This window comes from Nycticebus coucang, chromosome 3 (assembly GCF_027406575.1).
Source record: "Nycticebus coucang isolate mNycCou1 chromosome 3, mNycCou1.pri, whole genome shotgun sequence".
Lineage (NCBI taxonomy): Eukaryota > Metazoa > Chordata > Mammalia > Primates > Lorisidae > Nycticebus > Nycticebus coucang.
The window spans coordinates 118,956,243-118,983,389 of NC_069782.1; the positions used below are offsets into that span (position 1 = coordinate 118,956,243).

Here is a 27,147-nt window from a genome sequence, read left to right on the forward strand (position 1 = left end):
CTGTCTCTACAAAAAATACAAAAATTAGCTGGTGTGGTAGCATGTGCCTATATTCTGGAGGCTGGGTCAGGAGGATTGCTTGAACTCAGGGGTTTGAGGTTGCAGTGAGCTTTGATGATGCCACTGCACTCTAGGCAACAGAGTGAGACCCTATCTCAAAAACAAACAAAAAAAAAGGCAATTGGTCTAGCTATATTATGACAGTGGGTTAGTTCTCTTGAGTAGGCTGTTAGAAGAGGGAGTCCACCCCTTGCTCTCTCTCCATCTCATGAACTCACTTGCCCTGCTGCTATGTGTGATGCAGCAAGAAGGTTCTCAACAGACGTCAATGCAAGGTTCTCACCAGATGTCAATGCAAGAAGGTTCTCACCAGACATCAATGCAAGGTTCTCACCAGACGTCAATGCAAGAAGGTTCTCACATCAATGCAAGAAGGTTCTCACCAGATGGCAAAGCAATGCTCTTAAACTCCCTAGCCTCTGGACTGTGACAAAAAAAATTTCTTTGCTTTATAAATTACTCATTCTGTAGTACTCTGGTATAGCAGCAGAAAGCATGAGGTCAAAGTATGAAGGATGCTGGGGCTGAAAGATAGGAAGAGGCTGAGTCTCTACAGTAGTGATTTTCAAATGAGAGGATCTTAGGCGTGCCAATACAATTTTTAAAGAGCATTAATTAAATTATTTTTGAAAGAAGTATATTCTTTTTTTAATCATTTTTTGGATCAACATAATTTAAGTGTGGTGTGAGATAAAAAAGGTTGAAAACACTGCCCTATAGTCTCACAGAACTGCTATTCCAGCCCTAGGATGCCTACTTCTGGGACTACTGTTATTAGACAAACTTTCATGTGTTTAAGCCACTCTCATATGAGGTTTCTTTTATTTGTAGGCAAGGCTGTTCATAACTGATACAACTGAGATCCAAAATAAGAGAAGGGGCAACTGAGGTGAACTCTGGCAGAGGGCCCCAGAGTCAAATGGCCCTGGGCCAGGAAGGCATCAGAGACTTACAAAAGGCCCATGTGACTGGAAGTTAAGGAAGGAGGAGTAGAGCGGGGTAAGATGAAGTTAAGGCGTACGCAGGGGATTGAAGGCTCGGGGCACTGTGGTCCATGGTAAGCAGTTTGGATTTTATCCAAAGCATAACAAGAAACCACTGACAGTTGTGAAGCAGACAGATGACAGGAATTGATTTACATTGAGAAAGATAACTCTGGCTGCTTCATAGAGAATGGATTAGGGCAGGGGGCAAGAGAGAAGGCACAGGGAGGCCAGATGGGAGGTGGCTGCTCAGACAAGAGGTGATGGGAGATGTACAGAAATGGACTGTTTTGAAACCAATTTTGGAAGTAAAAAATCAATAGAAACTATTAAATGAATGTGGAAGATTAAGAAAAAAGTCAGCTTGGTGCCTTCAGCTCAAGTGGCTAGGGGGCCAGCCACATACACCGGAGCTGGTGGGTTCGAATCCAGCCCGGGCCTGCCAAACAACAATGACAACTATAACCAAAAAATAGCGGGACATTGTGGCAGGCAACTGTAGTCCCAGCTATACGGGAGGCTGAGGCAAAAGGATCACTTAAGCCTAAGAGTTTCAGGTTGCTGTGAACTGTGACACCATAGCACTCAACCTAGCTTGAGACTCTGTCTTTAAAAAAAAAAAAACATCAAGGATGACTACCTGTTTTCTGGTTGTAGCAACAAAGTTGAATTAGAAAAGGTAAGCTTGGGGGCAGCGCCTGTGGCTCAAAGGAATAGGGCACTGGCCCCATATGCCAGAAGTGGTGGGTTCAAACCCAGCTCTGGCCAAAACTGCAAAAAAGAAAAAAAAAAAGAAAAGGCAAGCTTGGCTCGGTACCCATAGCTCACTGGTTAGGGTGCTGGCCACATACACCAAGGCAGGCAGGTTCAAACTCAGCCCGGGCCTGCTAAACAACGACAACTCCAACAACAACAACAACAACAAAATAGCTGGGCACTGCGGTAGGCACCTGTAATCCCAGCTACTTGGGAAGCTGAAGCATGAGAATTGCTAAAAGACCAAAAGTTAGAGTTTGCTGTGAGCTGTTACGCCATAGCACTCTACCGAGGGCGACATAGACTCTGTCTGGAAAAAAAAAAAAAGTAGAAAAGGTAAGCTTCAAGTGCCAAATGACTATCCCAGAGGCTATGTCAATTGGGCAATTGGACATATGAGACTGGAGAGGATGTGAGTGGCCTAAACAATAGGTGTGCATTTGGAAGTCATCAGTATAATACTGTATTAAAGCTTGAAGGATGGGATCACCTAGGGAAATGCATAGGTAGAGAAAAGAGGACTTAACAATCAACTCTTGAGAAATATTAATATTTACATACAGTGTTGAGAAAGGAAAGGAGACTGAGTATGGAGAGTCTCATAAAGGGGGAGAAAAACCAGAAGAGTATGGTGTCATAGAAGTTAAGAGGAGTGTTTTTAAGAGTCCTAGTGAAACTTGTGCCACTACAAGGTAGAATAAGATGAAAATAAAGGGGACACTGCAACTGGCAATGAGAAAATCACTGGTGACCTTGGTAAAGCAGGAATCCAAATCTGAGTGAATTTAAGAGTGAATAAGTGATGGTGCAGAGAAACTTTCTGGAGAATTTTCTAAGAACAGCACAGAGAATCAGAGCAGTAGCTGGAGATCGGGGGTCAAGGTGAGGTTTCAGAGATGGGAAGAAGTGGAGTTTGTTTGAATGCTGACAGAGGATTGAGTGGAGAGGGTGAAAGCTGGATCTAGCACAAATGCAAAGATTGGTCTTTCACAGGAGGGAGGACACTTCATTGTTGAAGAGGAAAGGAGAAGTTAATGCAGATTAGGTGACTCAAAGATAAGATGGTTTCCTTCTCTTTTATATAAGGTGATGTAATCAGCTTAGAGTGAGGGGACAAAGGGTGTAGGGGAGGTTTGAGGAGAGAGGAAGAGTATGAAATACTGGGAAATCAGGATGGAGTGATCATTTTAGGATGGCGATAAAGAATTTAAGTTGTATGTGAGACGCTCAGTAAACATTAGTTATCAATAATTTTTATTCATTATTTTTTGAGACAAGGGTCTCACTCTGTCAACCTGGGTATAGTGCTGTGGCATCATAGCTCACAGCAACCTCAAACTCTTGGGTTCAAGTGATCCTCTTGCCTCAGACTCCTGTGTAGCTGGGAATCAGGCACATGCCAAAATGACTGCCTAGTTTTTCTATTTTTAGTAGAGACGGGGTCTCATTCTTGCTCAGGCTAGTCTTGACCTCCTGAGCTCCAGTGATCCACCCGCCTCAGCCTCCTAGAGTGTTAGGATTACAGGCATGAGCCACCATGCCTGGCCTATTTTTTTTTTTTAGAGACAGAGTCTTACTGTTGCCCTCAGTAGAGTGCTGTGGCGTCACAGCTCAGAGCAACCTCCAGCTCCTGGGCTTAGGTGATTCTTTTGCCTCAGTCTCCTGAGTAGCTGGGACTACAGGTGCTGCCACAAGGCCTGGCTATTTTTTCACTGCAGTTTGGCCAGGGCTGGGTTTGAACCCGCCACCCTTGGTGTATGCGGCTGGCACTCTACTCGCTGAGCCACAGGTGCTGCCCAGCCTGGCCTATTTTTGATTTATTTTTAAACACTGGTACCTCCTTAATATTGTCATTTATTTCCTTATTTTTAAATTGTAAACAAGCTATCATTATTAAATGCTAAGTAAGGCTCATTTAATCCTAACTACACACTTACAATGTTAGTGTTGGTATACTCATTTCAAAGGCGAGGAAAATTCAGTGACCCAAAAGTTCAATAAGTTGCCCAGAATGGGGCAGCGCTTGTGGCTCAAAGGGGTAGGGTGCCAGCCCCATATTCTGGAGGTGGCAGGTTCAAACCCAGCCCCAGCCAAAAACCACACACCCACAAACAAAAAGTTGCCCAGAGTCATGCTACTAGTTTAGGTAGTGGAGCTGGGATGTGAACCCAGATTAAGCTACTCTGGGCCAGACCTTTCTCCACCTTCCCAGACAGGCTGAGATAGTGCTGTTTGTCAGGAAGCAGAGTGGCTTGCTGAAGTACTCTGGCAGTTGGAGAACACCAACTTTCATAATCACTCCTTATTCTCTAAGCTAAAGCAGCTGGAAAAAACTTTGCCAGGGTAAGCCTTCAGCTGCCATCCTTGCTGTTGCTCTGTGGAGGTCACACATGTGACTTTGGATCAAAGTCACTGCCAGTAGTGTGAGCAACTGATTTTTAACAAAGGAGCCAAGTCAGTAGCAAGGGTAGGAATGGAACTTATTTTTAGCCACGGTTTCTCATCCAAATATCTTTTTTGAATCACATGATGGTAGAAAAACTCTTTATTTTTAAAATTTATTACTATTTTTGGTGGCATTTGGTATTTATTATGCTCCTTCTTGTGGGTCTGGAATTCAAACAGGGCTCAGGAGGAACAGCTCCATGAGGACTAAGATAGTTGGCATGGCCTAAAAGGCTATAAATGTTTGGGGTGGTTTAACTGGGGGCACATATTCAATATGAATGTCTGTGTCCCCTCAAAATTTGTATTTTAGAATTCTGACCCTCAACATAACATTAGTACTAGAATATGGGACCTTTGGGAGGTGATTAGGTCATAAGGACCGAATTCTCATGAATAGGATTAGTACTATTATTAGGTAAAAGGTAAAATACAAACCCAGAGAAATTGTTGCCCCTTCCACTGTGTGAGGAGATAGTAAGAAATCAGCAGTTTGGCAACCTCACAGCCTCTATAATTGTGAGAAAGAAATTTCTATAGTTTACAAGCCACTCAGTCCATGGTGTTTTGTTATAGTAGCCTGAACAAACTAAGACAATACTGAGGCTTTAATTCTGGTTATTGGTTCGGTTTCTCAGTTTTTTTCCTCATCATGTCTGCTAAATCTGAAATGTCTAAGATGGTTTCTTTATTTTCATGTCTGACACCCAGGTTGGAATGACTGGTCAGCTTGGGCTGGTTGGTCAGCATTCTCTCCATGTGATATCTCAATTTAGGTAGCCTGAGCTTCTTCACAGCATGGCAGTTTCAGGGTATTCAGACTTACATGGCTTCAAAAATGTATAATCATACTGTTTAGATTAACCTAGTTTATGGTATAAAAGAACATCATTGTAAAAACTGGTGCTTCAGTTTTTATCACCAAACCATTAACATTTGGGTATTTTGAGACAAAGAAACAAAGAAGCGTTTTTCATTTTTTCACCCTAAAATTAGACTGAAAGCTGTATTGTGAAATTAGGCTAACCGCTGGCTAAGCTGTTCACACCAGTCTGCAACTTCTTGGACTTGTCCTACAGCTGTTTTGAGAGTATTTGATCCAGCCTGCCTGATCACACATTCTTAGTCTGGCATGGCTGATGGCCTTGAAACTTTCACCTCTTTGGAAAATGTTACATCATGTTAAGTAAAGTTGTCAATGGACACATGAAGATCCAGAAAAACATCCTTACCTGTAAATTCTACTCATAGAAATTTACCTTCAGTCAAATTCAAAACAAGGAAGGTGGGGAGTGAGGGGGTGAGAGGGAGAGAGACAGAAAAAAAGACAAAGGAGGGATTACAGATAACCTATGACTTAGGCAATAAGGGAAGGGTTTATTTGTTCAAGTTTTTGGCACAGTGTAGTGATGATTTAAGAATGTGGATTTCAGAATCGGAATCACCTTATTTGAGTTCATATCCTTCTCTTGTCACGTACTTCCTAGCTGTGTGATGCTTTGAGAAAGTCACCTAAACTCTCTGTGTCTCAGTTTTTGTTTGTTTTTTTTGCTGTTTTTGGCCGGGGCTGGGTTTGAACCCACCACCTCCGGCATATGGGGCCGGTGCCCTACTCCCTTGAGCCACAGGTGCCGCCGTCTGTGTCTCAGTTTTCTTACCTTTAAAATAGTGATGACAATAGTACCTATCATATAAAACCATTTAGAGAATTAAGTGGTGTTAGTAGTACCTATTGGTACCTGAGTGAGAAGGTTATTATTCTGTCTAACTGCTATGAATGGTTTTGCCCAATATCAGAGAGCTGCTAAGTAACAGAGGCAGAATTTTTCCCACCTTGCACCTCTGTAGCTTTCCGATGTTTAGTCAAATTTGCTTACTAAGGTTAAGGGACAAAGAATCTACACCTGTATAGATTGTATATTCGGACACAAGAATGAAGAAGTTCCCCTAGATGCTGGCTCTTCCATGACCTAGAATAAAAATGAAGGAAGTGATAACTTAAATCTCTAAACTAGAACAGGACCTCTAAAAAGCAAGAAAAATTTTAAAATATCTCACCTTTGACTGCAATATTCTTTTAAGTTGCTCTAACACTTGAGCTTTGATTTACGTAAGAGAATGTCTTCCTGTTTTTACCAGTTTCTGCTGGTCCTAAGCTTATAAGCGCTTAGATCCTTTGCCTGTCCTCATGCTACCCTGCTCGGCCTGCTCTGGAAGGCAGGAGAGCTGGTTCCTGTAGGCTGTGATTCTCAGGCGCCAGTGCCAGCATTAGTGAGGGAATACCAGGGTTTTCTCTTCTTCTTTGGATGGCATCTCCAACAGCTGCTGCCCCTTTTCCGGGGTCTGCAGCACTGACATGGCATGTCTGCCTTGATTCTGTCTTCCTAATCCTGGGCTCTGATTATATCACCTTCTCTCTTTTGTTGCCAGCCCAAGAATGGTGGTGGCACCACTACGTTTACTAATGTCTGGGCTGCTTCACTGTCCTTTGATTAGCTTCTCTGCCTGTTCCTCTTTCCTGTATCACATTTCTCTCTTTTGAAAACCTAAGGTTCTCTTTTCCTGGCTGGTCCTCGAATGACAGACCATTTATGATGTTGACTCAAGATCAAACCTGAAAATAGTTGTAAGGCTTTAACCACTTCACTTGGTATCCCTTTCTGGCCTAACCCTCAGGCACATTTTGATATGACATCCCATTGTTCCATTAGGAGTGGGCATATTTGTGTCAGAAATACAACACTTAGAAAATTAAAATGTATTTACAAATAGGCTGGCTATAATAATTTAACAGCTGAAATAATGTATTTCAAGGTTTGGAATCTTGAATAAACATCTAGCAGCCCATTTTCTCGTAAAGTTTAGCATATTACATTAGTATGGTAGAGATCTCTTTGTTGCTACAAATAGTTCAGTGTGGTCACTTGAGGGTTTCTACTCCTCACAGTTATCAGGGACCTTATATGTTGACATCCAGGTCAGAGGCCAGGGGCACTTTGAGAGGCTGAAGCAGGAGGATTGCTTGAGGCCAGAGTTTGATACCAGTCTGGGCAACACAGCAAGACTCAGTCCCTTTAAAATAAACAAACAAAAAACCCAAAAAAGACAGAGCATAGAAGATTGTGTAGGATGTTTTAGGGACTGGAAGTGGCGTACATCAATTCTGCCTACACCTCATTGGCCAGAACTCAATCACATGGCCCCTATCTACTTATAGAAGAGGTTGAAAAATGTAATTTAACTAAATGCCTAGGAAGAAAAAGAATGACTTTAGAAACACATAGCCAGTACCTGCCACAGTTTGACCTTTTGGTAGATAAATTTTCATTTCATTCTTCCTGCCATACTTAGAATACATTTGCCTACCACGCTCCCTACAAGATAATCCAAAGTCATTGTGCCTAGCTAAGAGCCTGGTGATGATGCTCAGCCATTTTGATTTGGTATAGATGTAGTTCCTTCTGCTTGAGTAGTTTATAAACTGAAAAGAAGACTCTCTAACTCTATTCCTTTCCAATCCACAAATCTACAAGGGTAAGCAGAGACAAAGGATTGCGCAGCCCTATTTGGAAAGGGAAAAGATGAAAGACACAAAACCATCACTTGTCTAGACTAGTTAGGCAGGCATTGTGAAGTTTCCCTGATCAGGAATTATTGGGTAATCTTGTTGATTGCATCCTATGGTATAACCATTGATTACATTTTATGATGGGAATTATTCTGTCCACTTTTCTGTAACCCACAGTTCTACTCTTTGGGAATTCTCTTCACTGCTTACTATCTTCCATGTTGATACCTGAAGTAGGTGATGGGGAGTAAACTTTCTTAGGGCTATGCAGATTTTGGAGTCTGTTCCTTGGAAATAGGACACATGGAAAGCTGACACTTAAGGGTTATTGTTGTTTTATGCCTTGATTACTCTTTGTCGCAGACTTTTTTTTTTTAGAAATACATTTTCCTGCCAGGTACAGTCGCTCACGCCTGTAATCCTAGCACTCTAGGAGGCCAAAGTGAGAGGATGGCTTGAGCTCACCCATTTGAGAACAGCTTGAGCAAGTGCAAGAAGCCATCTCTTAAAAAAAAAAAAAAATAGGCTCAGCGCCTGTGGCTCAAGCGGCTAAGGCACCAGCCACATACACCTGAGCTGGTAGGTTTGAATCCAGCCTGGGCCCGCCAAACAATGATGGCTGCAACCAAAAAAAATAGCTGGGCGTTGTGGCGGGCGCCTGTAGTCCCAGCTACTTTGAAGACAGAGGCAGGAGAATCGCTTGAGTCCAGGAGTTGGAGGTTGCAGTGAGCTGTGATGCCATGGCACTCTACCAAGGGTGATGGATTGAGGCTCTGCCTCAAAAAAAAGAAAAAAAAATAGGCAGCACCCATAGCTCAGTGGGTAGGGCACCAGCCATGTGCACCAGGGCTGGTGGTTTCGAACCCAGCCCTGACCTGCTAAAAACAAAAAAATTGCCAGGCGTTGTTGTAGGCACCTGTAGTCCCAGCTACTCAGGAGACTGAGGCAAGAGAATCACTTAAGCCCAAGAATTTGAGGTTGCTGTGAGCTGTGATGCTATGTCACTCTATTGAGGGCAACACAGTGAGACTCTGTCTCAAATAAAAAAAAAGAAATACATTTTCCACAGAAACTTCACAGTCTTCTTATCAGTTTCCTTTTGGACAGGTCCTGTGTGACAAGCCATACCCCAGATGCTTTCCTGACATAGCTCTCCATCTTCTTTTTTTTTTTTTTTTTGTAGAGACAATCTCACTTTACTGCCCTCGGTAGAGTGCCGGTAGAGTGCCGTGGCGTCACACGGCTCACAGCAACCTCCAGCTCTTGGGCTTACGTGATTCTCTTGCCTCAGCCTCCCGAGCACTGGTACTACAGGCGCCCGCCACAACGCCCGGCTATTTTTTTGTTTTTGCAGTTTGGCCGGGGCTGGGTTTGAACCCACCACCCTCAGCATATGGGGCCGGCGCCCTACTCACTGAGCCACAGGCGCCGCCCAGCTCTCCATCTTCTTTGTGTCTTTTATGTCTTATCCCCCTGCTTCTCCAGAGGCAGGCTACCTAGTGGCAGCCCCCTTGATGCATCACAACTTTCATGTGATCTTTGCCATAAAGTGGTGATCTAGCAGACCCTTGTTGCTCACAACTTGCTCAGCCTCATTTCCTACTACTTGGGATTGAGAAGTAGTCTGCTTTACGATTCCAACTTTATGAAATTTTCGCTTTACGATTCCAACTTTATGAAATTTTCATCTTTTCTCTCGTTTCTTTTTCCTAAATGCCAATACTTGGCAGCCAACAGTAGCCATACACACCAATAGTTGGGTTCTTCCTAACCGCTTCTTTTGAAGCTGGCAGATCAGTAGCATATGGCCTATCTATTAAGTTATCACCAGTGAGAATTTTTGTCAAATGTTGTCACTGCACAGGATGGATTGACACTTTTTCTGCCTCTGGCATTAGTATCCTTTCTTCTTGTAAGCCAGTGCTGCTCATTTTTAGGTTTTTATTTTAGGACACCATACTTCAAGGTACTCTTTGTGTTTTTAGTAAAAACAATTTCTGAATTTCAGTGGCTTAACAACAAACACAAAAGAGTTCCATTCTCATTCTATAGTCCAATATAGGTGATGGGGTAGAGAAAGGGAACTCTGCTTCCTGAAATTAAGCAAAGCCTAACCTAACAGTCTCTACCTTTTTTTTTTTTTTCTTTTTTGAGCCAGAATCTTACTCTGTTGCCCTGGGTAGAGTGACGTGGTGTCATAGCTCACAGCAACCTCATACTCTTGGGTTCAAGTGATCCTCTTGCTTCAGCCTCCTGAGTAGATGAGACTATAAACACGTGCCACAATGCTTGGCTATTTTGCTCAGGCTGGTCTCAAACTCGCTGAGCTCAAGTGATCCACCAGACTCAGCCTCCCAGAGTGCTGGAATTATAGGCCTGAGCCACCATACCTGGCCTTCTACCATTTTAAATGCATGACTTCCAAGGTTTCCCAACACATCCAAGCCAGCAGTTGAGAGAGGATGATCACAAACTGCATGAATGGGATGTTTTAGGAGCAGGGCTTGTAAGTAGCATATTGGCTTGGCACCCATAGCACAGTGCTTACAGTGCCAGCCACATACACGGGGTTGGCAGGTTTGAACCCGGCCTGGGCCAACTAAACAACAACGACAACTGCAACAAAAAAATAGCCAGTCGTTGTGGTGGGCACCTATAGTCCCAGCTACTTGGGAGGCTGAAGCAAGAGAATCGCTTAAACCCAAGAGTTTGAGGTTGCTGTGAGCTGAAACACCACAGCATTCTATTGAGGGCGACACAGTGAGATTCTGTCTCAAAAACAAACAAAAAAAATTTAAAAAGAAAGGAAAGTAGCATATTACTTCTGCACCCATTTCATTTTTAGAAGTCTATCATACAGTACCAATAACCTCAGGGGAGAATGAGAAACATATGACTAAGAAGAAAATGAAATGGGTGATGAAAACACAGCATTAATCAGGTGGTGCCTGTGGCTCAGTGAGTAGGGCCTCAGCCCCATATACCAAGGGTGGTGGGTTCAAACCCGGCCCCAGCCAAACTGCAACAACAACAACAAAAATAGCTGGGTGCTGTGGCAGGCGCCTGTAGTCCCAACTACTTGGGAGGCTGAGGCAAGAGAATTACCTAAGCCCAAGAGCTGGAGGTTGCTGTGAGCTGTGATGCCACAGCACTCTACCGAGGATGACAAAGTGAGACTCTGTCTCTAAAACAAACAAAAAAAACACAGCATTATCTTTGCCACAGAAACTATTAATTGGCTTGCTTAACTTCCATTTCACCTTTCTGGTATGCCTTTTTGTATACTGTAAGGTTGGGAAGCTAAAACATATTTCTTAGGTTCTCTTGTAGTTGAAGTTTTAGGTGCTACTTTGGTTCTGCTAATTTGGTTCTGCCAACTGAAGATACCCAAATGAGATCTGGAAGTAAAGAAAGCAGAAGCCATTTCTCTACTCTCTGGTGCTTACTACTTGTAAGCGCATTATGAAAAGCCAATTTTTCTGCAGCAGAAACCCCTAGTGTCCCTTCTTCAGCTTTTGGGAATCAAGTTATAGTGATAATTGCAATCGCTTTATGATTTCCAATATTTAGCACACAGGTACAATGGAGAATTCTTGAATTTAGTTGTCCTGGATTCCTATGTAGACCATCTGGCCTCCCCCATATGGTAAGTTAGACAAGGGTTCTGGGAGTGATTTCTGAAAATTCCGGGCGGCGCCTGTGGCTCAGTCGGTAAGGCGCCGGCCCCATATACTGAGGGTGGTGGGTTCAAACCCGGCCCCGGCCAAACTGCAACCAAAAAATAGCCGGGCGTTGTGGCAGGCGCCTGTAGTCCCAGCTACTCGGGAGGCTGAGGCAAGAGAATCGCTTAAGCCCAGGAGTTGGAGGTTGCTGTGAGCTGTGTGAGGCCACGGCACTCTACCGAGGGCCATAAAGTGAGACTCTGTCTCTACAAAAAAAAAAAAAGAAAATTCCACCAAGAACCCAGTCCTTCGAATGAAATATACTTTTTATTTTCTATTTCTAATTATTGATTTATTTTTGTTCATTCCTTTGTTTATAATAATGCAATTAACATCCATGAACCCACTTTGAACCCAATGACTAAAACATGACCAATAACTTACATATATCATTATCTGTCTGTGTGGTCTTCCTTCAGCCTATCTTCCTGTCTCACTCCAAAAGGTAACCATTGTATTGAATTCCCTTCCTTTTATTTCCCACTTTTATCTCATATATATGAGGTTGGACAATTAAGTTTGTAAACTCATCCTCGAAAAAGTGCTGGATACCTCATTGCTGAATATCACTAAGGTCACCTTTTATTTTTATATTTTGAGACAGTGTCTCACTTTGTCACCAGAATGCTATGGTGTCATAGCTCACCAAAACTTCAAACTCTTGGGCTCAAGCGATTCTCTGCTTCAGCCTCCCAAGTAGCTGGGACTACAGGTGCCCGTCACAACAACTGGCTATTTTTAGAGACAAAGTCTTACTCTGGCTCAGGCTGGTCTCGAACTTGAAATCCATACATGTCAGCCTCCCACAGTGCTAGGATTATAGGTGTTGGCCACCACACCCAGCCTAAGGTCACCTTTTAAGTACTGCCCTTTGCCATCTGGTGACAATAGTGATATTCCGAAATGAGAAATGCAGTACTTTTTCTAGGACCTTTCTAAGTCAGACCTCATTCTGTGACAGCTCTGATGGGTTTTTTTTTTTTTTTTTAGAGACAGAATCTCACTTTATGGCCCTCGGTAGAGTGCCATGGCATCACACAGTTCACAGCAACCTCCAACTCCTAGGCTTAAGGATTCTCTTGTCTCAGCCTCTGGAGTAGCTGGGACTACAGGCACCCGCCTCAACGCCCGGCTATTTTTTTGCTGCAGTTCGGCCAGGGCTGGGTTTGAACCCGCTACCCTTGGTATATGGGGCCAGCACCTTACCGACTGAGCCACAGGCGCCACCCCAGAAGAAGGGTTCTAAAATTGCTTTGAAGGGTAAACTAGGCGCTGGCATCAATGCATAGCTTCCCCAGGGGAGTACCTTGAAGATGATGGAGTATGTAGTACTTTTTCTAGCAAGAGTTCAGGAACTTAGTTTTCTGACATTGTATGTATTCCTAAACAATATATTGTTCAAGTTTTGTTTATTTTTTTCAGTTTATAAAGATGGCATCATAATATGTAGTCTCCTGGGATTTGTCTTTTTCACTCACTACTATGTGATTAAGATTCATCATTTGTGGCGGGCGCCTGTAGTCCCAGCTACTCAGGAGGCTGAGGCAAGACAACCGCTTAAGCCCAGGAGTTAGAGGTTGCTGTGAGCTGTGTGAGGCCACGGCACTCTATCGAGGGCCATAAAGTGAGACACTGTCTCTACAAAAAAAAAAAAAAAAAAAGATTCATCATTATGTGGTCATTGCACACAGCTGAAGTGCATTCATTTTCACTATACTATAATATTATATGACATGAACAAATCACAATTCTTACTCTGATATACAGTTAATTAGCATTTATCCCAGTGTTGTATTATTATAAACGGTGTTTCTGTGAACATTATTATAAATATGTTCTCTTGGTTAGGTGCAGTGGCTGACACTTATAATCCTAGCACTCTGGGAGGCTGAGGCGAATGAGTTGAGGATTGAGCTCAGGAGTTCGAGACCAGCCTGAGCAAGAATGAGATCTCATCTGTAACTAAAAATGAAAAACTGAGGCAACAGGATCACCTGAGCCCAAGAGTTTGAAGTTCCTGTGAACTATGATGCTATGGCTCTCTACCAAAGGCAACAAAGTAAGACTCTGTCTCAAAAATGAAAAAAAAAAAAAAAAAAAAAGACTGTAAACTGTTTAAAAAATATATGTTATATTATACATGTGTAAAAGTGACTTTCTACATTCAGGAGTGCAGCCACCGTGTCCTAGCATTTGTAAAAGTTCAATATTATAAGATAATGCTGAATAACCCCTAAAATGAATTTCACAGTCTCCTTCAGGCAGCCCTAACTGCCACTGCTAGCTCTCCTAGTCTCTGCTCCTCACCTGCTTTCATTTGTTAATTTGGGAACACTCCTAAAGTCCTCTCCCACCTTTCTTGAAATGAAAAATACTTCACAGAGTATGTTGCATCTGAGATCTGGTTATTGTGGACTGCAAGTGTCCACACATTGTTTCTAGTTACTCAAAATATTGAAAGCAGAATTTTTCCACCTAATAAATGAAATTGTAAACAAATAAATCAATTTAAGTCCTTTCTGTATACAGTGCCTGCAATGATCTCTATTTCCTGATCCCTAACTGAAAGAAATGGGAAGAACCCTGTCATTTACTTAAAAATTGGCCTGTCTTGGGCACGGTGGCTCACACCTATAATCCTAACACTCTGGGAGACCGAGGTGGGTGGATTGTTTGAACTCACAGGTTCGAGACCAGCCTGAGAGAGAGCGAGACTCCCATCTCTACTAAAAACAGAAAAACTGAGGCAAGAGGATTGCTTGAGCCCAAGAGTTGGAGGTTGATGTGAGCTGTGACATCATGGCATTCTACCCAGGGCGACAGCCTGAGACTCCGTCTCAAAAAAAAAAAGAAAAAAAAAAAAATGGCCTGTCCTGGGCAAGTACCCTCATTGCTCTGAGACTTAGTTTTCTGACTTCTAAAATGAAAAAAAATCACACCGACCTTCCCACCTTTGAGGTATATGAGGAAAGGGCTAAAATAAATCATAGAATAGGACAGAACCTATGTGAAATGTGAAAATATGGGGTGGGCTGGACACAGTGGCTTATGTGGGTAATTCTAGTGCTCTGGGAGGCCCAGGCAGGTGGATTGCCTGAGATCACAAGTTTGAGACCAGCCTGAGCCAGAGTGAGACCTCGTCTCTGAAAATAGCCAGGTGTAGCCTGAGTTGTTGTGGGTGCCTATAGTCCCAGCTACTTGGGAGACTAAGGCAAGAGAAGCCCTAGAGTCCAAGAGGTTGCTGTGAGCTGTGACACCACAGCACTCTACTGAGGGTGACAAAGTGAGACTGTCTCCAAAAGTAAATAAATAAATAGCCAGGCATTGTGGCAGGCACCTGTAGTCTCAGCTACATGGGAGGCTGAGGCAAGAGAATCACTTGAACCCAAGAGTTTGAGGTTGGTATGAGCTATGATACCACAGCACTCTACTGGGGGCAAGAAAGTGAGACTCTGTCTCAAAAAAAAAAAAAAACAAAGAAAAGAAAATATGAAGTATTTTCTATCTTCTGCACATTATATTAAGCATTTAACAACATTAGCTCATTTAATTCTCATAAAGTCTTATAAGTCAAGTTCTATTTTTATCCCATTTTACAAACGAGAAAATTAAGGACTTAACAAGGTTAAGTATTTGTAGGTCACATGACTAGTAAATAGCAGAACCAAAACTGGAGCCCAGGGCAGTCTCATTTACAGACTTGCTTGTTGTTCAGCTCTAAGACACTACCACATCTGCAACATCCTGGGACACCCTGAGCCAGAATCACCCAGCTAAGACACTATGAGATGACAGATTTTTATTCTTTTTTTTTGAGACAGAACCTCAAGCTGTGGCCCTGGGTAGAATGCCATGGCATCACAGCTTACAGCAACCTCCAACTCCTGGACTCAAGTGATTCTCCTGCCTCCGCCTCCCAAGTAGCTGGGATTACAGGTGCCTGCCACAACGCCTGGTTATTTTTTGGTTGTAGCCGTCATTGTAGTTTGGTGGGTCGGGGCTGGATTCGAACCCGCCAGCTCAGGTGTATTTGGTGCTTTAGCTGCTTGAGCCACAGGCATTGAGCCAGATTTTTATTCTTTTTTAAGCCACTAAATTTAAAGGTAATTGGTTGCACAGCAGTAGGGATCTAATAAAGTCCATAACTAACTTTTTTTTTTTGAGACAGAATCTCACTATGTTGCTCTTGGTAGAGTGTCATGGCATCACAGCTCACAGCAACCTCAAACTCCTGGGCTAAGGTGATTCTCTTGCCTCAGCCTCCCAAGTAGCTGGGACTACAGGCACCCGCCACAATGCCCGGCTATTTTTTTTTTTGCAGTTTTTGGCTGGGGCTGGGTTTGAACCCACCATCTCCGGCATATGGGGCTGGTGCCCTACTCCTTTGAGCCACAGGCACCACCCCATAACTAATTTTTATAGATTTAAACATTTGTAAGTAAAAAAAAAAATTCCTTGGTCTGAATTTAGGTTGCCAGTTTATCATATCTAAACAGAGGAAAGCAAGAAACAGTAGGCTCCTATTTTTTTTAACTTTTTAAAAAAAGATGGCGTCTTGCTGTGCTGCCCGGGCTGGTCTTAAACTCCTGGCCTCAAGTAATCCTCTCATCTCACCATCTCAGCCTCTGGAGTATCTGGGATTATAGCATGATCCACAGTGCCCAGCAGCTGGCTCCTATTTTTTGATTCTTGCTTGTGAAGGGGTTCAGAGTATACCTCCCTCAAATATGCCACTCAGGTATAAGGATTATTTTGAGCTGAAAGGCAGAGAAGAAAAACTCTCCCTTTTTTATTTTGAGACAGAGCCTCAAGCTTTTGCCCTGGGTAGAGTGCTGTGGCATCACAGTTCACAGCAACCTCCAACTCCTGGGCTCAAGGGATTCTCCTGCCTCCACCTCCTAAGTAGCTGGGACTACAGGCACCCACCACAACACCGGGCTATTTTTTGTTTGCAGCCGTCCTTGCTGTTTGGCAGGCCCGGGCTGGATTCGAACCCGCCAGCTCAGGTGTATGTGGCTGGCGCCTTAGCCGCTTGAGCCACAGGTGCCGAGCCAGAAAAACTCTCTTAATAACTAAAGACAATTATAGACCCTTATCAGCCCAAAGATGGCACCAGAGGAATATATAACAAACCTTGCTATAACAAGACTTCCAGTTTCCTCATATATTCACCTTCCCACAATTTGCTGCCCTTAGGAACTTAAAGCCCCTTTCCCTTGTCCTGTCACTTCTCTGTAAATGTATTTATCTTTTGCAAAGATGCTCCATATCTAAACAACCCTTTGTTATTCATCACTGAATTGTCCCTTGCTTATCGATAATGTATGTATTAATAAACCCTTTGTTTTTCTCTTGTTAATCTTTTTGTCAGTCTAAATTGCATAGTGCCTCCTACCCCATGAACCTAAGATAGTAGAGGCAAAAAAAAAAGATACTTTTCTTCCTTACACTTGCTTTGGATTGAATTTTTTAGGTACAGTAAATCTATGAGGAAAACTGATTCAATAAACTGAATTCTTTTCCATATTCGTTAGACTTGTGTTCAAATGATTCCACCAGTTACTGGTTATGAGACTTCAGAAAATTTACTTAGTATCTTTTGGCTATAATTTCCTTACTTGTAAAATGAGATTAACAATAGAAATGCTCAGGAAAAATTGTGAAATACTTTGAAAAGAACAAAAAACATCGGTGGATGTTTGGATCTAATTTACCCATCTGGAATATCTCTGCATTTCATTGTCTTTGGGCTATTTTATGACTATGATTTTTGTCTGTGATTTTATGATTTTGACTATGATTTTATGATTCTTGTTTATAAAAATGCAAATTTTGGCTCAGCGCATATAGCTCAGTGGCTAGGGTGCCAGCCACATACACCAGAGCTGGTAGGTTCGAATCTGGCCTGGGCCTGCCAAACAATGACAACTACAATAAAAAAAAAAAAAAAAAATAGCTGGGCGATGTAGTGGGTGCTTGTAGTCCCAGCTACTTGGGAGGCTGCGGCGAGAGAATCGCTTAAGCCCAAGAATTTGAGGTTGCTGTTGAGCTGTGATGCAATGGCATTCTACCAAGGGTGACATAGTGATATTCTGTCTCAAAAAATAAATAAATAAATAAAAATAAAATAAATAGTGTGGGGCTTTCAAGTTCCAAGACGGAAAAGGGAAGAAGAGTGAAATTTAAAAGGCACATATCAGGTGAGTACGTCTCTTACCAAAATTCAATAGCTTTCCTAGAAGTCACATATAGCAGAATTCTGCTTATCAACCATATTAACTACTAATGGTGGCAAGGAACTTGGGAAATTAAGTTTTTTTTTTAGGCTTAGCACCCGTAGCACAGTGGTTATGGTGTCAGCCACATACACTGACGCTGGCGGGTTAGAACCCAGCCACCCAGCCCAGAGCAGCTAAACAACAATGACAACTGCAACAACAACAACAAATAGCCAGGCACTGTGGTAGAAGCCTGTAGACCCAGCTACTTGGGAGGCTGAGGCAAGAGAATCACTGAAGCCCAAGAGTTTGAGATTGCTGTGAGCTGTGATCCCATTGAACTCTACTGAGGGTGACATAGTGAGACTCTGTCTCAATAAGAAAAAAAGAAAAAAAAGTTTTGTTTTAGCTGGTCACATTTCCATTTACCTATATAGCAGAGTTCTATTCTATGAATATGATATTGGTCATTGGATAAAAAAACAAAATAAACAAAAACAACCAGCAGTATCTGTCATAGGGCCCAATAATCCTACATATTATTTTTATACTGATTTTTATCTCAGCCAGTCTCTCTCCCTTGCATTCTATCCAAAATGCTGGACATACGATGTGTGTATGTGTACACGTACATGTGCATACACACTGGGTTTCTTGCCCCCTGAACTGGTATGTCAGATGTTATGTTATTTCCATGTTGATTTAACAAAAGGCTAAAAATTATCTACGAGCTGCAGAATCTGAAAAAAAGGCTAAAAATTAAAAAAAGAAAAAAATTAAATATTTACTATAAATTTCTTTGTCCTTTCATTTTCTTTTCTTTTGTTTGAGACAGAGCCTCACTGTGTCACCTAGGCTAGAGTACCATGGCCTAAGTTTAGCTTATAGCAACCACAAACTCCTGGGTTCAGGTGATCTTTCTGCCTCAGCTTCCTGAGTAGCTGAGACTATAGGCACTTACCACCATGCCCAGCTAAGTTTTTCACTTTTAGTAGAGATGGAGTCTCACTCTTGCTCAAGCTGGTCTCAAACTCCTAAGCTCAAATGATCCTTCTGCCTTAGCCTCCTAGAGTGTTAGGAGTCTCAAACGCCTAAGCTCAAATGGTCCTTCTGCCTTAGCCTCCTAGAGTGTTAGGATTAGAGGTATGAGCCACCATGTCCAGCCTAAAATGGTTTTGATATATTTTGTATAAGTAATTAGGCCAAGAAAGTAACTTGGGGTTTTCTTTCTGGTGAAGATCGCTATAATAACAATAATCAGGCTCAGCTCTCATAGCACAGTGGTTACAGCGCCAGCCACATAACACTGAAGATGGCAGCTTTGAACCCAGCCTGGGCCAGCTAAACAACAATGACAACTGCAACAAAAAATAGCCGGGCGTTGTGGTGGGCACCTATAGTTCTGGCTACTTGGGAGGCTGAGGCAAGAGAATTGCTTAAGCCCAAGAGTTAGAGGTTGCTGTGAGCTGTAACTCCACGGCACTCTACTGAGAGCGACATAATGAGACTGTTTCTCAAAAAAAAAACAAAAAACAATAATCATTTCATATAATAATAGCTAAAATTTACAGAGCATTTATTATATGCAAAGTGCTTTATATTGACCATCATCATCATCATCGAAACTCTGTAAGGGAGACTCCATAATCCCCAATAAGGGGATACTCTACCAATAAGGAAGCTGATGCTCAGTGAAGTTAATCTACTTAAGATCATACAGCTGAGACACAGTGGAGTCAATGTTTGAATTAGGATCTGACTGCAAAACTCATGCTCTTGGTCACTATATTATACTGTCAGATTGCAAGATATCTATCACTATTTCTAGAGACTTTTTCTAAACTTAATCCTAAATCTCAAATCTTGGCCTCTACATTTGATCATGGTAATAACTGTTATAGGTAAGAATCATCAACGAATGCTAAAATTAGTGTGGAAAAAGTATAATGATAAACAGGATATATAAATATTTTCAAAGTATCTTCACCCAAGATATTTATTAATTACAAAGAGACTAAGAGTAACTTTACAGTGGAGAAACCAGGCACACACCACAAAACCAAGCAATGAAAGCTAACATCATTAATAATGTGACATATCAACATCCTGTGATTCCTGAAATGATGCACTGAGAAGAGCACAGCACCATGTATGCTATGTTCTTGTCAAAATGCATAACCTGAATTTAATCAGGAGACCATCAGACACACCTAAATTGAGGGACAGTCTTCAAAACAACTGGCTAGGCCCAGTGCAGTGGCTCACGCTTGTAACTGTAGCACTCTGGGAGGCTGAGGCAGGAGGACTGATTGAGGCTGAAGCAGGAGGATTGCTTTGAGACCAACCTGAACAAGAAAGAGATACCATCTCTATGAAAAATGGAAAAATTTGGCTCGGTGCCCATAGTTCAGTGAGTAGGGCACCAGCCACATACACCGAAGGTGGCGGGTTTGAGCCCGGCCTGGGCCTGCTAAACAAGGACAACTGCAACCAAAAAATAGTCGGGCATTGTGATGGGTGTCTGTGGTCCCAGCTATTCGGGAGGCTGAGGTAAGAGAATCGCTTGAGCCCAAGAGTTTGAGGTTGCTGTGTGAGCTGTGACACCATAGCACTCTACCGAGGGAGACATAGTGAGACTGTCTCAAAAAAAAAAACAAAAAAAAAAAGAAAAGAAAAATGGAAAAATTAGCTAGGCCTGGTGGAGGCATGCCTAAGGTCCCTGTTGCTGAAGTGGAAGGTAGCTTGGGGCAATAGAGCAAGACATTATCTCAAAAACAAGAAATAATCAAAAAATAAAAGCCAACCAACCAACCAACCAAACAAAAATAGCTGGCCAGTTCTCCCTGTAAGTGTCAATGACATGAAAGGCAAAGAAAAATTGAGCAAATGTCTTAGATTGAAAGAGATTAAGGAAATATGACAACTAAATGCTATGTATGATCCGGGACTAGATGCAGGACCACAAATAACAATATTAGTATGATAATTAATGAAAAAAATATTTTTTTTTTGAGACAGAGTCTCACTTTGTTGCCTTTGGTAGAGTGCTGTAGGATCACAGCTTACAGCAACTCAAACTCTTGGGGCCTAAGCGATTCTCTTGCCTCAGACTCCTAAGTTGCTGGGACTATAGGTGCCCATCACAATGCCTGACTATTTTTTAAATTTTTTGTAGTTGTCATTGTTGTTTGGCAGGCTCAGGCTGGATTCAAAGCCGCCAGCTCTGGTGTATGTGGCTGCTGAGCTACAGGCGCCAAGCCAATTAATGAAATTTTATTTGAGTAAGGTCTGTATATTAGTTAACACTGTAATAGTAAAGTTAATTTCCTAGTTTTCTTAATTATACCATTATTATGTAAGATGTATGGCTGGGGCCCTAACCATTGAGCTATAGGCGCCCCCAGATTAAGCTTTCTCTTTGCATCTTTTTTGTATATCTGAAATTATTTCAAAAGAAAAGTTGCTTGTTAAAGTTTACTCGTTAAAGTTGTTTACTTTTTTTTTTTTGTGGCTTTTTTTTTTTTTTGGCTGGGGCTGGGTTTGAACCCGAAAGTTGTTTACTTTAAAAAAAAAAAAAAAAAAGACACATTTATTCAGCGTCATGATCAGACTATTACATTTAGCAATCAACAGCATGGGTGCAAAAAAAAAAAAAAATCTACATTAAAACCCTTTGTTGGAATGCTTTACACTTTCCACAGAACAGAAACTAAAATAACCTGTTATACAATTAGTCACAAATACAGTCCTCGAGTTTTTTGCCCATATACATGAGTATTGTCTAAAACATGTCTTCTTTGTAGCAGCTAGGCCCTGCCACCACTGTGCTTGGCTGAGTTCACAAATCTGTTGTAACCTGTAGCTTCCCTGTCACTTCTCTGGCTCTCCTCTCCTGCTAAGCTTTGTTTCCTGGGGATAATTAAAACCTTCTGCCACTGCCATAGCTACTGCTGCTACTGGAACCACCATAGCCACCTTGGTTTCGTGGTTTGGCAAAGTATTGGCCGCCACCACCATAAGGGCCAGAGCTTCTGCCTCCAAAATTTCCTCCCTTCATAGGTCCAAAATTTGATGACTGATTGTTGTAATTGCCAAAATCATTGTAACTTCCACCACCTCCAATATTGCTTCCATCATTACCAAATCCATTGTAGCCATCCCCACTGCCACCATATCCACCACCACCACGGCTGCCACCAAAGCCACCACGACCACTGAAGTTTCCTCCACAGCCAAAGTTGTCTTTTCCACCAAAACCACCTCCACGACCCCCACCAAAGTTTCCAGAACCACTTCGACCTCTTTGGCTGGACGAAGCACTAGCCATCTCTTGCTTTGACAGGGCTTTCCTTACTTCACAGTTGTGGCCATTCACAGTATGGTATTTCTGAATGACAATCTTATCCACATAATCATGGTCATCAAACGTAACAAAAGCAAAGCCCCTCTTCTTGCCACTGCCTTGGTCAGTCATGATTTCAATCACTTCAATTTTCCCATACTGTTCAAAATAGTCTCTTAAGTGATGTTCTTCAGTATCTTCTTTAATGCCACCAACAAAGATCTTTTTCACAGTTAAGTGGGCACCAGGTCTTTGAGAATCCTCTCTGGAAACAGTTCTCTTTGGTTCCACAACTCTTCCATCCACTTTGTGTGGCCTTGCATTCATTGCTGCATCCACCTCCTCCACGGTGGCGTATGTGACAAACCCAAAGCCCCTGGAGCGCTTGGTGTTTGGATCTCTCATTACCACGCAGTCTATGAGCGTTCCCCATTGCTCAAAATGGCTCCTCAGACTCTCGTCAGTCGTTTCAAAGCTCAACCCTCCAATGAATAGCTTCCGCAGCTGTTCGGGCTCTTTAGGAGACTCTGACTTAGACATGACGGCAGTGGGAAGAGAGACTTTTACGATGCTTCCTCGGCAGCGTCCACAGGCAGAAAGCTTACTTCTTAAACTTATGTCTGAACTAAAAGAAAATGGATTCTAAATACATTTCCACCAGCTTTCTTATCTGCCCTGAATTCTGTACTCTTATTCTGTCTCTATTAGGATGCCATGCTCACTGGCACTAGATTTCAGAGTGATTTATACCCTGGGTAGCATACGTTTGTATATTCATTCTGAAAATTTTCTGGGAAATGAAAGAAAAGTGTTTTGTGCTAACAAAATTAATGTATTATGATAGTTTATCATCACGTGGAAGTAAAGAGTCCAAGAGTCTGAGGTTGCTCTGAGCTGTGATGCGGTGGCACTCTACTGAAAAAAATAGTCAGGTATTGCGGCAGAAACCTGTACTGCCAGTTATTTGGGAGGCTGAGACAAAAGAATTGCTTGAGCTCAAGAGTCTGAAGTTGCGGTGAGCTATGATGCCACAATATTCAACTCCAGGGCAACTGAGTGAAACTCTGTCTCAAAAAAAAAAAATAAATAAATAAAAATAAAATAAATAAATACATTAAACCGCCCCCCCAAAACAGAGACAATCAGCCTATAGGAAATCAATTTACATTCATCAGACTATCAATAGCTTTATTTATAAAACAGAATGCCAATTTTATTTTTATTTATTTATTTTTAATTTATTTATTTTATTGTTAAATCATAGCTGTGTACATTAGCGCAATCAAGGGGTACAATGTGCGGGATTCATATACAATCTGAAATATTCTCATCAAACTGTTCAATGTAGCCTTCAAGAATGCCAATTTTATTTAGTTATGTTCAAGATCTTATGACAGTAACTGAGGCTATATTAAGAGGGTTTAGAGGCTTGGTGCCTATACCTCAGTGAGTAGGGTGCCGGCCACATACACCAAAGCTGGCTGGTTCTAGCCCAGCCAGGCCCGCTAAATAACGACAACTGCAACCAAAAAATAGCTGGGTGTTGTGGCAGGTGCCTGTAGTCTCAGCTACTTGGGAGGCTGAGGCAAGAGAATTGCTTAAGCCCAAAAGTTTGAGGTTGCTGTAAGCTATGACGCCATGGCACTCTACATAGCGAGACTCTGTCTCAAAAATAAATAAATAAATAAAATAAAAAGAGGGTTTAGAATCAATCCTTTCACACAGGGAGATTAAAGTATTCTTTGTGTGGTACCCGTGGCAAAGGAAGCTGAAGGAACAGTTAGACAAATATTTATATTTCTTTGATGAATAAAATAAAGGCTAATTAGATACATATTCATTTTATTAACATGCAATGTCATTTAGTGTAGTGTAAGATTTTCTGTCCTCTGATTTGGGAAATGGTTCCATCTCTGAGATGAAGATTTAGGAGATGTTCTACTATACATTAGCAGCACACTGCCAAAGCAGCTTTTAAGGTGATAAAATTTGAAGCATGCTTATTATTAGCTATGCTAGGTCGACTTGCTAACTTCAATGTCAGAAAGAACTTGCCCTACATTTTAAGAGTAGGGCAATGGAATAATAATAACAACTACATTTAATGGGCATTTACTTTGTGTCAGGCATTTTACATTGGTCATATCATTGGATCATTCACAGCAGAGAAATACCATAGGTCCAATAATCTCTGCTTCAAACCCTGGGGAGCAGATATGTTTCTGTAGTGAGAATATTTTGGAATTTAGGAAGAAACTGGTAATCTTTGGAATATAGTACAAACAACATATTTTTTTAACAGTTCAAATGGGTATGGGACTGCATCCTGTAATGAAACTTTTTTTTTTTTTTCTTTTTTTTTGTAGAGACAGAGTCTCACTTTATGGCCCTCAGCAGAGTGCCGTGGCCTCACACAGCTCACAGCAACCTCCAACTCCCGGGCCCAAGCGATTCCCTTGCCTCAGCCTCCAGAGCAGCTGGGACCACAGGCGCCCGCCACAACACCCAGCCACCTTTTGGTTGCAGTTTGGCCGGGGCCGGGTTTGAACCCGCCACCCTCGGTATATGGGGCCGGCGCCCCACCAACTGAGCCACAGGCACCGCCCGAAACTTTTTTTTTTTTGAGACAGAGCCTCAAGCCATTGCCCTGGGTAGAGCGCTCTGGCGTCATAGCTCACAGCAACCTCAAACTCCTGGGCTCAAGTGAGTCTCCTGTCTCCACCTCCCAAGTAGCTGGGACTACAGGCACCCGCCACAACGCCCGGCTATTTTTTGGTTCCAGCCATCATTGTTGTTTGGCGGGCCTGGGCTGGATTTGAACCCTCCAGCTCAGGTGTATGTGGCTAGCGCCTTAGCTGCTTGAGCCACAGGCGCCGAGCCGAAACATATTAATATTAATATTTCTTCAAAGAAATATATGAAAATTCATACTAAATGGGATAAAGACCACAAATAGTAATTTATTTGCATAAATAAATTAATAAATTTATTGGTAAATGAAATAGCAGGATAATATAGACCATAAACACCATAAGTTTCTAGTTTCTTTTGTCACTTGTGGAAAAACTTATTTGCAAAGAAATTTTGAAGTAAAATTTTAAACTTATACTGAGGAGAACTAACAGATAACACATGTACGTGGAATAAATGTTCAGCCCTTCTGGTTGTTTGAGAATCCTGGAGAATAGGTTACACCAGTATTACCACCGTCTATGAACCAGGCTGGATGATGAACCAGAAGTAGGACCGTCAAGTGATAAAGGGGCATTACCACAGAAAGCTTTCTTACAGACTTTTCCCAGTGTCATCTGTTTAAAACAGGTTTCTGTCTAAGCAGTTTCTCTTTAATTGAGTAAACTGCCATGAGCTCTTGCTCACTGATAAATGCACATTGTTCAAGGCCAGCAATTAATTGGTCACACATTTTCACCATAAGATCTATGGAGATCTTTTCATCTGTGCTCACAATGTCATCATCACTACTACTATCTTCATACTGCTCTGCATTTAACACCATACTGCTCAGCAATTTCCCCATCACTCAAAGGATGCACAATGGATGCATCATTATCAATGTTTAGCATTTCTTCAATGTCAGCTTCTTCTAATTTATTTACACTTTCAGCTGATAAGCTTTTGGCGTAAGTAATGAGCTTTGATATCATTGTTTTCTCATTAGTATCTTTAAATCCTTCAAAATCTTCATCAGCGAGGACATTTTCAAACATCATTATAGCCCAAAGTCTGTGCCAAGCATTAGTTAAAGTTGACTCATCAACATCGGTCCAAGCATTAGCAACTGTGTAGATGGCATCCTTAAGACTAAATTCTTTAAGGAAGTCCTGGATTTTCAGACCTCTGTTAACTGAAGCAAGCATGCTGTTCAAAAAAAAGTGTTTATATTTGCTCTTCATGGACTGTAGAACACCTTGGGCACAAGGCTGAATGACAGATGTCACATCTGGGGGAAAGTAAATGCCCAAAACATTGCTTTTTACAAGAAGTTCAGGAGGGGTGTGTACAGAACAGTTGTCTAGAAATAACATAATTTTGCAGTTGTCCTCTAGTCCGGCTTGTCTGCAATGAGCTTGTGCTGTAGGCACAAAGTGCTATTGAACCAGTCAGAAAAGATTTCTCTTGTTATGGAAGCTTTCTGGTTTGCATAGTAATGGACAGGTAAATTGTGCACCCCTTTGAAACATCTTGGATACAGGCTTTTTCTAATCACTGCCAGTTTTATCTTGTGTGTGCCTGCAGCATTAGCACACCCAAGAATAGTTAACCTTTGCTGGCATCCTTGAAATCTGTTGTGCCTTTGTCACCCATTGTTAAGGTTTTTCTAGGAAGGTAACACCGGTACAAAGCTGTTTCATTAGCATTGTAAATCTGTTCAGAGTTAAGGTTTTCATCAGATATTATCTTAGCAAATTCATCAATCTAATTTTCAGGAGTTTTATAATTAGCAGAAGCTTTTTTACTGCAGATTTTAAGATACTTGATACCAGGCCATTTTTTTAAATTCTGTAGCCAGCCTTCTGAATATTCACACTCACCTTCAATGTTCAGTTCTTTCATGACCATCAAACCAGTCAATGGCATATCTTTACTTCTTTGCTGCTGATTCAATCAATCCTCATTCAAGATCTTCGTTTTTTGCCCTGTGCAAAGTTTTTCTATTTTTCTTTTTTTTTTTTTTTTTTAGCATTCAGCAATTATAGTTTTTATTTTTTAATTAAATCATAAACACATAGATCATGTATACATTAAGGCATTTATGGGGTACAATGTACTGATTTCATATAGAATTAGGAATGCTTATATCACACTGGTTAATATATACCTCATCTCGTTTCCTTAATTACTGTGTTAAGAATTTATGCTCTAGGGCAGTGCCTGTGGCTCAGCGGGTAGGGCGCCGGTCCCATATGCCGGAGGTGGCGGGTTCAAACCCAGCCCCGGCCAAATTAAAAAAAAAAAAAAAAAAAAAAAAAAGAATTTATGCTCTATACGTAACAGACATTCTTTTTTTTTTTTTCTTTTTTTTTTATTGTTG

General features: G+C 41.8%; 1 protein-coding gene across 1 annotated transcript; it reads right to left on the reverse strand.

The window, feature by feature from the left end:
* Positions 1-21,325: 21,325 nt before the first annotated feature.
* LOC128580925 (heterogeneous nuclear ribonucleoprotein A1-like) lies at positions 21,326-22,676 on the reverse strand. The gene has a single exon (XM_053583414.1). The coding sequence runs from the start codon at positions 22,632-22,634 to the stop codon at positions 21,672-21,674; it is 963 nt and encodes a 320-aa protein (XP_053439389.1). The 5' UTR covers positions 22,635-22,676; the 3' UTR covers positions 21,326-21,671.
* Between the last annotated feature and the right edge of the window lie 4,471 nt (positions 22,677-27,147).